This window comes from Pan paniscus, chromosome 6 (assembly GCF_029289425.2).
Source record: "Pan paniscus chromosome 6, NHGRI_mPanPan1-v2.0_pri, whole genome shotgun sequence".
Lineage (NCBI taxonomy): Eukaryota > Metazoa > Chordata > Mammalia > Primates > Hominidae > Pan > Pan paniscus.
In genome coordinates this window covers 25,229,541-25,243,333 of record NC_073255.2, presented here as the reverse complement: position 1 = coordinate 25,243,333, position 13,793 = coordinate 25,229,541, and the positions used below count along the sequence as shown (strand labels likewise).

General features: G+C 35.7%; 1 protein-coding gene across 3 annotated transcripts in view; it reads right to left on the bottom strand.

The window, feature by feature from the left end:
• ITGB8 (integrin subunit beta 8) overlaps positions 1 to 13,793 on the bottom strand; it is an 85,225-nt gene that overhangs the window by 40,584 nt on the left and 30,848 nt on the right. For all 3 annotated transcript variants that reach the window (XM_034963776.3, XM_055115750.1, XM_008978730.5), the window contains 2 exons: positions 11,494 to 11,579; positions 8,032 to 8,206 (listed from right to left, as the gene is read on the bottom strand). In XM_034963776.3, the coding sequence (XP_034819667.2) occupies positions 8,032 to 8,206; positions 11,494 to 11,579 (261 nt within the window). The remainder of the gene's footprint in view (positions 1 to 8,031; positions 8,207 to 11,493; positions 11,580 to 13,793) is intronic.

The following is a 13,793-nucleotide window of genomic DNA, read 5'->3' as shown; positions in this document are numbered from 1 at the left end:
CCGACCATAACATTTCCTTTTTTTTTTTTTCCTTTATGAATGTAGAATTTCAAACACAAGGTAGAATCAGGTTAATTTCGACACTATGTTCAAACTCATTACTTTTGACCCAGTGAAGGGTTTTTAAGAGTTAAGAATCTAGTAGTTTAGTTTTCACTCACTTTCCTTACCTATTATTCATCAAGTTAAACATTTCAATTGAACTCTAGCATGCCAGAATACTGGGATATATTCCTATCCATCCTTGCCCTTCATTGTCTTTTTGCCTGGATTATTTCCATAACCTCTTCATTTGTCTACCTCTATCGTCTCATTTTCCAGCCATCATTATCTATACCACCGAGTCGATCCTTTTAAAATCCAAATTACTTATTTTTTGTCAACAGCTCTCCACCAGATGGCCAATGCCCAATGGCTAAACATGTCAGATCTGAGTTCCTACATAATACTTACTCTTGTCTACATCTTTAGCTCTAGCAAAACAAATCTGCTTTACTTCCCCATATACAGCCTACAAATGCATACTCCTATGCCCTGCTTGTGGTCCTTCCTCTGCCTGTGGTGGCCCAACCTCTTCTTCTTCATGTAATTACCAGTTAAAGACACCACTCAGTAATCTGCTCCTTCCTAAACTGAGCTGAGGGCCCCGCCCCTGTGTTTCCATGGCAACTGGATCATACCACCATTTTAGTGTTTACCATACAATTATGAGACTCTAGACTGGACATCTTTATATATATATATATTTTTTAGCAGCTAAGAGCTACTAAATAAGGTAATCTATGTAAAATATTTACCCTAGTATTGCCTATATAGTAAATGCATATGTTAGTAATTATTACTTACTACTACTAGATTCTAAGCAACACTAGGGTAAGAACTGTTTCTTCATCTCTGAAGCCTCTGTAGTTGGCACATACATAGTCCCCCATAAATGTTTTATAACTAAACTATATTTGAAGCACATTTTGGTTCAACATTTTAAAGGGCCCACATATTTACTACAGAAAGAAGCCAGCGTCTAGAATTTATTTCCCACAGTGTAGGCAGAGCTTCCACAGAGTTTCTCTAAGAGGAAAAGAGTATCATCTGGCTCCCAAATCTTCCTGCCACCACTTATATTATCTCCAGGAAAGCTTTATCCTCATGCCTTTTGAGATTCTAAGAACTCAGACACTCATTTCCTTCCATTAATTTTAACGGGAAGAAGTGAGTCTGTGGCAGAATTAGAAAGAAGACATGGAGGAGAGTTGATGACCTACTTAGAGCTATTGCAGTGATTGGTTTGAATACAAAGAATAAAAAGTGGTTAAAATGAGTTTTTAAACCACTCAAAGAATGGTGTGAGCATCTCTGATGTACTGGGCACAACGAACATGACTGCACACTAGGAAAAGATAAGTAAAAAAATGATCTGCGTAAGATGAAATTTTAAAACCAAGAGAAAATGTGGAAAGCTGTAAGTGGAAGAATGATAAGCCAATTTCTATTCATTATACTTCAGCAGGGGAAGGAGAAGGGCCCCCAAATGGGACCAGTTTATAATGGCAAGGTACAGACTCCAGTACATTTCCTAATTTCTGTGGGAAATAAAGTGAGGAATGTGTGCCAGGGGGTGGAGAGAAAATGTGCAAGTTCTGTTTTGTTTTCTAAATTTTGAAATTAAGAAACAGGTGAAGCATATCTGGAAAATCTTACTAAATCTACACTAAATTAGAAGATTCTTTTTGCACATTATTAAAACGAACCAAGTTTGAAACATTTTCTTAAGTTAATGAAATATAGGTTAAACTAATCCTTATCATATACATTGTATTATTTCTGAATTAGAATTAGAGAATTCCCTTCTCTGTCCTATTTTCCTAAAGAGTTAATATCCAGTTTCCTTAGAGAACATCAACTAGGATCAATAGTCTATTTCTGTTATCATTTTCCATAAGATTCATAAGTGAAAATAAGAAAAAGTATAAGAAGTGAAAAGTAAAGAAAATGTCATTTTTTAATGTCATTTACAACATCCAGTTAAAATATAGTCCTACTAACATTTTTTAAGAAACCCTAGTCAGTACATGATGTAATAAATATATTCATGAAAAATTCTTAACAGATGCTACATTGGAAGTCATAAATTTTTATCAGAGAAGAATAAAGTGATAAATCAAAATTAATATTAAGAGCTCAATGCATTTTCCACTTAGGTATGCATTATATCAAGCCCTTGATTCTGATTCATCTCATGGTGAAAAGGACTTTCACATCATGGAGTATGTTTCTATATATCTGGGGTTGCCAACATTTAGCTTTATATATTATGCCCTAAGACGGATATGTCTTTGATGTCAAATTCATTTTTTAAGAACATATTTTCAGTTTAATTTAATAAATATTTGCTATATATGGGGGTTATAAACTAGTTCTGCCTCATGGAGCTCACAACTATGTTGGAAAGATGACTTACACACGTTAGACAATTATGCTAATTTGCACATAGAAATTCAAATAGTAATGGGAAATTTAATAAAATCAAGCTCCACAATGACTGACATAAAATTATTTCTCTTTTTTCACTCTCCTACTCCCCATGATCTCTTCCCCACTGCGTTCACTTACCATCTCCTGTTGATGTCTCCTGTTTCTCTTCTATCTCCAACCCCTATCTCTCCCCTGAGCTTCAGCCTCATATAGCTTAAGTCTCTCTCTCTCAACTCAAGACATCCCAGTTTAAATCAACACCACTTCATTCATACAGATTTCCCTACCACACTAAGTTGCTTGCCAGATCCTGGGAGTCCCACATGGCCTATCAATCACCAACTCCTGTGGATTCCACCTCTCCATTCTCTCTCAAGTTTACCTAGTTTTCTCCTGTGTCATTACCACTATCATTGCTTGTCTACAGCACTGAAACAATTTTCCAACTTTTGAACTGTTCATTTATAGTCTCAGAAGGACCAAATCATCATTATATCTATAAAAAAGAACAAGCTAAACTCATTGAAGTGTATAAATTATTTGTAACATACCAGTAGAAAAAATGCAACTTATAATTTTCAAACTTATGTATTTAAAAAAGAACAAGACATTTAAAAGAATATAGTTATAGTTATTAGAGGCAAATAATATATAATAAACCTCTGAAAATTAGCATTCAATTAGAAAAATAGGCATATTTGTATGGAGACAGAAATCACACACAAAAAAAGAGAGATGAAGATGATTAATACCTTAGGAAAAATGTTCAAACTTTCTAGTTCTAGGAAAAAGGCAAAAGAAAACAGCTAATGGACTAAACAAATAGGAGACATTAAAAAGAATGAAAGCAGGCATGGTTGACTAATGAAAGGCTAAACTGAACATCGAATTTTTTGTGTGAATAATGTAACAATCTACATTAAAAAGTAAATACATTGTCATACATTTGACCTAGCAGATCTACTGCCAGGAATGCATGCTAAATAAATATGTGGTTATATACAAAGATACATGCATAATAAGTTTCAGTGAAGATGTGTTTTAAAAAACTGCATTCAAATTTGACTGGGATTGATTGTCTTACATTTATTGATTCACTTGGACTTTGTTATACTTATAGACTATATAGAGAACTGTCATTGTTATGATATTATATTCAGGAGCATAAAATTCTTCTCCATTTATTCATATTTTCTATTAGGTAGCACAATGGATCTTATACTTTTTTAAAAGTTTATTCCTAAACAGTTTACACTCTAGGTTGCTTTTATGAGATAATCACACAATTGATCATTTTTCTTCATTATATTTAATATTACAAAGGAAATTCACTGATTTTTGAATATTTTAAAAAACAACCTGCCAGAGTAAAATTTAAAAAAATTCAATAGTTAGTTTCACTTGATTTGCTTGGATTTTCCATAGCATGATAATTTTGCTTTATCTTTTCAAAATGTTTATAACTCTTATTTCATTTTTAAAAATGTAATCATATTTATGTATACTTTTGAGAAGGATTTTAACATATCCTAAGGGAGTATTCTTCGATTTTGGTTTTGCCAGAAATGGGCACTAAATTTTATTGAATTATTTTTTATTATCTATTGAGATAACAATATGTTTTATCTCTTTTTGGCAAACTAACATCATAAAAATACATCAATTCCAAAAATCAACTATCTTTGGTTTTCTAGCTTAAGCCTATTTGTTTGGTGATATTGTTCTTCTTATCACATACAGTTAATTTGATTTGCTAAAATTTTATTAAGAATTTGATAATAGGGTTATACTAACCTTGTAATAATTAAGTAGCTCCTAGGCATCCCCTAAAGTGATGTAAGAGTTTAGGCTGGGCTCGATGGCTCACTCCTGAAATCCCAGCACTTTGGGAAGCCGAGGCTGGTGGATCACCTGAGTCGAGGAGTTCGAGACCAGTCTGGCCAACGTGGTGAAACCCTGTCTCTACTAAAATTACAAAACAAATTTGCCAGGCATGGTGGCAGGCTCCTGTAATCTCAGCTATTCAGGGGGCTGAGGCAGGAGAATCACTTGAACCCGGGAGGCAGAGGTTGCAGCGAGCTGAGATCGCACCGCTGTATTCCAGCCTGGGTGACAGAGGGAGACTCCATCTCAAAATAATAATAATAATAATAAATAAGTAAATAAATAAAGTAGTGTAAGAGTTTATATACCACAGAGATAATGTATTCCTTCAATATTTGAATGAACATGAAACATTTCTGCTCATGAAAGCATTTAGACCTAATGTTTTTAGGGAATATTTCTTATTAAGGGAGGTAATTATAATTTTTATAATTATAAACATTTATAACTTTTTAAACTTCTTGTATATTAGGTTTCTTAGGGTTCTCTATCTTGAGTCAATTTTAGACATATTTTCCTAGAAAATTATCTCAAGACTTAAACAGTTTATTATAGATTTTTGTGCTTAATATTTCCTAAAGGCTTCTTTCTGAATTTTTTCTATAATTATGGTTTACATAATTAGGTTATTTGATTTTTTGCCCTCTTTTCTTAATTAGATTTGCCAACAATTTATCTATTTTGTTAGACTTTACAGAGAACCAGCTCTCTGGTTCTCTGGATTTATACATCCATTTTATTCTTTTTTTCCTATTTAGCATTTCATTAATTTTGCTTTGTTTTTAAATTTAGGAACTCTTTTCTCTGTTTTCCTTATGAATTTTTCTGTTTATCTTCTTCTTATATCTTTGGACGCTTAGTTCATCTGGATTCATTTTTCTTTAATAATAAAAGCACTTAAAGTTGTGAATTTTTGTAACAATAACATCAATAAAAACCCGTATATTTTGAAGTGTTTGTTATTGCTATTATTGGCTTATAGGACTAGAGTTTCAATTTATTCTTGGAGATAGAATTATTTAGGAGAGGCTTCTCTGAAACTTGCTGTTATTTAATATTTATTTATTATTTTGTATTGACTTAAAATTGTATTACACCATGCTTGTAGATATTGGCATATAAGAACAGTTTTATTTTTAGAATTGTGTTTTCCTGCCTAAAGTGTAATTCATTTCTAAAAATATTCCATGGACTTTTGAAAATATTATTTATGTATCAAATGCTATCGACTGAATTGTGTTCCGAAAAATTCATATGTTGGAGCCCTAACCTCCAATGTGGCAGTATTTGAATAGGGGGTCTCTGAGAGATATGATTAGGTTTAGATGAGGTCATGAGGATGGAGCCGACATGATGGGATTAGTGCACTTCTAAGAAGAGATACTGGAGAGCTTTCACTCTCTCACTCTTTTGCATGTGTGTTCTCTCTCTTGATCACTTTCTCTCTGCCCTGTGTGGACGTAGCAAGCCAGGATGAGACCTCTCACCAGGAACCATATCTACTAGCATCTTGTCCTTGGACTTTCCATCCCCTAGAACCATGAGAAAATAAATTTCTGTTGTGTATGCCACCCAATCAATGTACTTTGTTATAGCAGCCAAACAGACTAAGAGACTGTTTATTTTTCTATTCTATTATATAATTCCTATTTACTTCATGTGCAAATATTAAGGTGTGGGTTTTTCAATTCTGCTGTTTTGAAAATCCTGTTGAAGGAAAATGAAGAGTGAAGAGGCAGGAATTGAGAATTCTGAAAGATTTGCAGGAAAGATGATATTAACAACTTACTCTTAAATTCAGGTGTGAACTGGGAAGTATTTTCAGACTCATTTGAGTCAGAAAGCTGAAATAAAATTGAATTACATGTGTGCTGAAAGGGGCGATGGCTTGGATTAAGATCCTGAAGAATCAGGTAGATTAACAATGGGAAAGGCCCTAGATTATAGTTTTGCTAGGGATATGGAAATGCATAAGAAATGGGGGATGTTAGGCATAATCTCAGGCTCATATAGATCAGAAAAACTGGGATTACAAACCTAGTAGGATAACACTAAAATTTAAAAAAATCATTAAAGATGGTTGGGCAACTATAACGTTAAAATACAGCTTATATTCAGTGTGCACGAAGGAGCATAACAAAAATAAATAAATAAAATGCAGCTTATAATTTTCAAATCTCAAGAATTTAAAAAAGAGTAAGACATTTTTAAGAATGTAGTCATATTTATTAGAGGCAAATGATATAGGTTAAGCTTTATATATAAGCTGCTGAAAATTGGCATTCAATTAGAAAAATAGGCATATTTGTATGGAGACACAAATTACACAAAAAAGAGAGATAAAGATGGTTAACAGCTTACAGAAAATGTTCAAACTTTCTAGTACTAAGATAAAGGCAAAAGAAAACACAGGCAAGAGAGAGGCATGTATAATTATAGGAATATCTAAGGGCAGAGTTTAGTGGATGTATTCAGTTGGAATTAGGTGTACAAGAACGTATAATTTTTGTTTCACCCAGTCTCTCTTTTTCTAAAAAAGAATTTATTTACGACACTAAATAATTTTTTGCAATGGAAGGTGGGAAGAGCTATAATCTTACCAATCTAATTACTTTCATTTTTGTATATTCCTTTCCAACTGTTGCTCACAATGTCCATACTGGGCTGTGTCATTATTTAATATGGGAAAGAGCACAGTTTTAATTGGAAACTGGGAATATGCCCAGGGCCAAGAAAGTAATGGATTTTGTTTTTCTGATAATCAGAGTCTGGAAGAAATAGCACAGTTCTGGAATGGGGAAGGGAATGTGTCAAGAATGGTTATTTAAAAATTAATGACAGGACAGGACCACCCACAATGAAATGATGAAGGATTGGATACAATTGTGAACTGCGTTAAACTACATGCATCCAATTGAGTGGTGCGCATCTGTGTACCTTGATTTATCTTACTACCTGTAGTTTTTACACCAGGATTCTGTAGCACTGAAGGAAAGTGAAAGCGAATAATGTCCAGTGGCCTACAACATAGGCCAAACTGTGAAATACACTGTGAAGGAAGGGGAAGTACAAAAGAGGTATAGGAGAAAAGGTGTATACTAATCTCAGGGGCCATCACAAAACTGCCCAAGGTAATTATGATAATCATGAATTGCAGCTTTGTGATTAAAAGTCTATTACAAAGTCTCTAAGAACTTTGTAATAAACTTTTAATCACAAGTTGGTTGTGATTAAATCACAAAAATTGATTGCTTGATTGATTTAATTTTGGAAGATCCCTTCCAAAAAGGATCAGTCAAGCTAACAAATACTTACGGAGTACTTACTACATGCTAGTGCTCTGCTAGGCATTGGAAAAAGAGAGTGGAATAAACATGTCCCCTTGCTCCTAGGGCTCGCAGTAGAGTAGAAAAACACAATTACATCACAACCTGATCAGATTATGTGAACAGAACACATAATTAGAATATAGTGTGGTCAGGTTTGCAGTGTCCGAAGACACACAGCTGGCTGCAGGCACTATAAAGACTAGAATTCTAATTTCTTGATTCTGAGTCTACTGTGGCTTCTACAAGAACAATACTGCCTGCCACATAATATTAAAAATGAGCAAATTAAAGTAAATTACAATTTCAAGTTAAGAATCATTATAGATTTATTTGAAAATGACCAAACCTGGACGCAGCTGGATAGACACTTCTCCTGGTGTCACCTGGGTATTAATTTCATTTTCAGTGGGTATTTTAACATGCACAGATGGGTATTCTATTGAATCAACTGAGCAGCCTTTGCTTATTAAATTGGAAACAATATCACAACGTTCACTTCTTGATCCACCTGAAATGAAATCCTGTTTAAAAGAAAGAAAATCACTGATGTTTTTAGTGTATATCATCTCAATTACATCCAAAGAAAATGACATAGCAAATATTGCATTTTTGGTATTTTATGTCATTTTAATTTCTTCTAATCCTTATGTTTTTACTTTTTCTACAAGAAAAACACAAGCAAAAATCCTACTCCAACTTTCTGCATCTAAAACCTATTTGAGAAGGAAAAGCTCAGACTGAAGTTTCTCTGGTTGGCTTTTTTTTTCTGTTTCAGAGACAGAGTCTCCCTCCTGATCCAGGCTGGAGTGCAGTGGCACGATCTCAGCTCACTGCCACCTCCATCTCCCAGGTTCTAAAAATTCTCTTGCCTCAGCCTCCCGAGTAGCTGGGACTACAGGCACACACCACCACGCCCAGCTAACTATTGTATCTTTTGTAGAGATGGGGTTTTACCATGTTGGCCAGGCTGGTCTCAAACTCCTGACCTTAGGTGATCTGCCTGCCTCGGCCTCCCAAAGTGCTAGAATTACAGGTGTGAGCCGCTGCGCCTGACCTGGTTGGCTTTTTATTGGTTGTTATTTTCATCAATTTAATATAGTATTCTGGGGATATATATATATGAAAACTTTTTTTTTCCTACTCACACCTGGGTCTTTTTGACTTCCAAACATAGCAATTTGCACAGAAGTGAGAGAATTCTATCATATTCCCTTTGACAGTGAAACTTTTCCTATCATATATGCTGTGAAAGTATAACTATGCTCCGAGCCTACGCTCTGAACTCTCACTATGCATGACACTCTGCATCAGACACAACAGGTAGGAGAGGAAGGGAATTCTTCAAGACATATCATGTCTTTCATAGATGTTAGAAAGGAACATGGGGCATTAAACTAGGTAATACTGATGATGCTGTTTCTATCCTATTTTCCAATTACTTATGTAGTGTAGAAGGAAAGAGAAAGCAAAGTATATGGAATGGCAGATTAACATGCTACATAATAGTGCAAGCAAACTGGATACATCTTGTCTAAATTTTCTAGAGACCTTTTACTTTTGACTAGCCTTGAAAATTATTCAAGCCAGGTTTACGTTGTTACCATTTATCTAACCTAATCATGGGGAGAAAAAAAAAAAAAAGCCTGCCTCTCCCTTGCCTCTCCTTCCAGCCTTGCTGGTTGAGGAATCATTGGCATCAGTCACATCCACACCTAAAGGGTGAGGGATCTTCCAAAATTAAATAATACATTCTTCCTCTCAATGACGTCAGATCAGCCTGCAGGGAGTGGACAGCTCCTGTTAATGGCATGGATAGTGGCTGAGTCCTAAAACTGGCTGCTTCCCTGAGGTTATGTTATTAATGCAGGCAATCCTCCTAGTTTCCTAACCCTGAATGAGTTGTTCCAGAACCTTGTCAAAGTTCTATATATAGTCCTAAATCCCATTTCTTAAGCCATGCCTCTGTGCCCAATGCTTCCCACATTGCTTCATTTCATCCTCACAAGACTGTGAGGCGGGTTCAATTTGTATTTCCATTTTAGAGGTATGGAAATCTGAGGTTCAAAGTGATTAGGTAATATGTGCAAGTTTATAACATTAGAAACTGGTGGAACTAGGATTTGAATCCAAGTCAGTGTTTCTTCAGAGCCTGCTCTTTCAATACATAAACTAGGCTGCACTGCGCTATATAGAATATTTGGGAACATGAGCACCCAAGTGAGTTTCTGACTGTTTTCCCTAAGATCCCATCTGAAGAATGTCGCCAACAGTGACAGGTTTTCCTTCTCCCCTCCAGCAGCCACCTCCTTTCTCCTTGACTTAGCTCTTTCTATCAGACAACTGATTCCTCCGAATACTCAAAATCCCTCCTTCTATGGCAGGACTGACAGCTATTCTCAGAGCTGTGACTCTCCAGATTATTTTCTTCCAGTCAAAGGTGTGACAGGGAGAAGGGGTCCCTCTGAAGCCTGATGTTCTATGGCTAACATGTTACATGTGGCTGACAACTGGGCTTCTGTACTATCTTTTGAAGGCTCTTCCAAACTACCCTCACTAAAGCATTCAGCAGTTGACAGCAAGTTGGCACAAACTTCAGGGCTCTAAGGATTTTCCTTAGTGAAGCAGTAAAAATCTAAAATGAAGTACTGGTTTGGGGTCAGGAAATAACAAGCCATGAAACATTCTTGACAGAGAAAAACCTGGAAGCAGACACCAAATTTGAGGTTATAGAGACGAGGAAAGGGAGATGCTAGAATAAAGTGAATTCTTTTGGTCATTTGGCTCACAGGCAGTGATGGGATCGGACCCAGAAACTCTGAAGTTGTCCTCTCTATGACATGCCTGGCTTCACGGGTTCTGATGAACCACTTTCTAGTTCATGAATGACATCTGGTTTTCTCACTGGTGGAGCCCAGAGTCCATCTGGGAAGCCTTTAGGCTGTCAGTAGGGAGACTTACTTTCAGACATGCCTACTGTTTCTTGAACCCCTCCCCTGCCTCTATTCTGACTTGCTTCCTAGAAGAAAGTGATATCCACCATCTGTTGCTACCTTATAACTTTCTTTTTTCTCCAAGAAGTAATAAAGGAGGTTGGAAGGATAACAGTAGGCACAGTTGTTAAGTCAGAGGAGACAAAAGTTAGAGACTTATCTCCATGTCAAGCAAAAAGCCATTAAAGACCTATTTGTTTGTTCCAATTCCCAGGAGCTACATAAGTAAATGTAAAATTATTTAGGCAATCTCATACAAGAAGAAACCCCAGATTAGCTGATCGCTGCTTCAGTGCAATTTACTAGATACAGGCAGTTCTAACTCCAGATTACTGACAAAAGAAGAAAACACAAAACAACCCTAGAGCCAAGAAAGATGGAATGCATTGTAATTGTTTTACTAAGAATTTTGTTATTAGGATTCATTTCTCTTGGTAGAACAGAAAAACACTTATTTTGAACAACAGGATACATAACCTAATGCCTCAAGCTGAAGCAAGAATTCCACACCAAAGCCTACTTAACTATCAAAAGTTACTAGCTGTGGTTGCCAATTCTCTCTATAGAACACATGGAAAACATAAAATGGTTTGCACTTCATTTCAAAATTACCATAATTTTCCTAATAAAAATGTTATGATTTATTTTATATTCAGCCAGATATGCTGTTTCCAAGCATAAAACCAAATAAAATATTCCTTATGTTCAGCAGTATCTTTATTTTTCCTGATGCACCTTCAAGGCACAGAATATTAGGAAAATGAAGTCATGCTATAGCTCAAGTCAACCATGAGAAAAAGAAAAAAAAAATGGCACACCTCTTGAACACACCATCCACATTCTGGACCCAGCGCAAGGCACCTGGCACAGGATGCTGCATTTGAAGATGCACATCTATTGTCTTCTGCAATGAAGGAGAAAACAGTTATAATTTACTCTCAAAATAGAAAGCGTATATAATTCTAGACTAAAATGAAACAAACAAATGAACAATTGAAACAAATGAAAAACTGAAACAAGAGGACCTTTTATTACAAAAATCTGACAACAAAGATACATAATTTATTGAAAAGAGTTGACCGGCTCATTGTAATTAATAGATACCTGGATAATTATGATTTAGTTATGAATTTGGGAGAAAGAAGAGTGACAAAAATCTGATTTTGGTCAGGTTTGGGGGTCTGGCTTCAATTCTGCTGCAATAGTAGAGGACAAGGACCTTCCACATTTTTTAGAAAGTTTAGTAAGTTTCACTGTATTTCCTGTTCTCTGAAACAAATAGGTGCTTTGCATTCTAGAGTTTTTCCTACAAAAATTATTGTTTATAGACATAAATCTCAACATATAAATTCACATTAAATCACAGTGAATGAATTTTCTGAGAAACAATCTTGATGGGCATACAAAGTAATTAACTTGGGAATTCTAATTGTGTTAATATTGATGATTTTGGCTTGAGGAATACCAGAAACAGACATACTGGCATGATTTAGTATTTTAGAATTAAAGTGGTTAAACTGAATGAGTTGTTTTAGTTAATTTAATTTCTTAGACTGGAGGACTTAAGATCTAAGATCATGACCAATTCACATTTCCATAGATTCCTGCACATGTCCATAATATTTTAATAACATAGTAGTGCCTAGAAATTATTTACCTTTATCCCTCTATCCACTAACTGCTGAAACAATTAAAATAAGGCTCATTAGTATAGGTTAAAACACAAACTATGATACAGAATGAGTCATACATCATTTTATCATGAGTTTTTAGTAGAACAATCTCAGACTTCCTACAGTCTATTCTTTAACATAAGATGTTCTAAGGACACTGGAATTCACGGTGTGATCTGTCCATCTCACTCAAAGTAAACAAAAGGGACATCCCGGATATAGGTGGATCACAGACAGGAAGAGAAGAGACATATATAAGCAAACAGTATCACATAGTATAAGATGCACAGAGAGATTTCACCAAAGTGCTAGAAGAACAGGGAAAAGGTGCCTCTCACTCTGCTTTAGAGAGGGATGAGTAGGGGTGGAGGAAGAGGGCATATTTAAGGATTGCTCCCCAGAGGCAGTCACATTTAGTATCTCTCTTTGCCATCTCATTTTCTTTCTTCTAATCCAAGTTTATCTCTTTAAAAAATGTATTACATATAAAAGAAAACTATGTGTGCATGTGCACACTCATGCACATGTGTGTATGTGCCCAATCACACATGGACATGGACATGGTAATTTTAAAGGGAATAGAGACCACAGAATCTCTAGCTAGCCATATTCCAACCGTTTTCTCTTTTTTTCTTTCTCTCTCAACTTTCCCCAACACTCTGGAAATACAAGATAAAAGCAGTTCTGACCTGGAGGTGGAAGGGGATGAGAGGGGAAGGTAGTAGGAGAAGAGTAGAGAGGGAGGAACTGTGTTTACTCCTGTGTTTGCAGTTAGAAGTGCTAACTGGGGTAGTATGGAGCACCCTTCCCTGTATTTCCCCAGACACTCAATGGAGTAAGCAGGAAACATCTTTCCCTAATACCTCTAATGTTCTATTATCTCCTCTATGTATCTCCTTCTATGCTTTGTCCTTCACTTTATATCAACTTTGTGTATACATTGTCCAAAACTTCTTCACTTCACAAATCTTTCTAGACCTGGCCTGGAACTCAAAGAACTAAAGTGAACTCTAATATTTTGTGCTTCCTTTACCACCAGCTTGGCTACCCAGAGTATGAAAATTCCTTAGCCTAAAAATTTTCCATCTGTTGTAGGCTGCCAAACTGTAAAATCTGCTTACTACTAAAATGTTCAGAAAAGTGAGTGACCTTTTTAGTTTTGTTTCCAGAAAGAAAGCCAATTTAGGTGTAGACATTAACCACATTTGCAAACTGCTATGGTCTGAGTGTGTCCCCCCAAATTCATATGTTGAACCTTAGCCTCTAATGCAATAGTATTAAGAGCTGGGGCCTTTAGGAGGTGATTAGGTCATGAGGGCCCCACCCTTCTGAATGGGATTAAGGCTCCAAAGCTTTTAGCTCTCTTAGTCCTTCTGCGCTTCCATCATGTAAGGACACAGCAAGAAGTCCCTCACAAGACACTGGATGTTGGCACCTTAATCCTG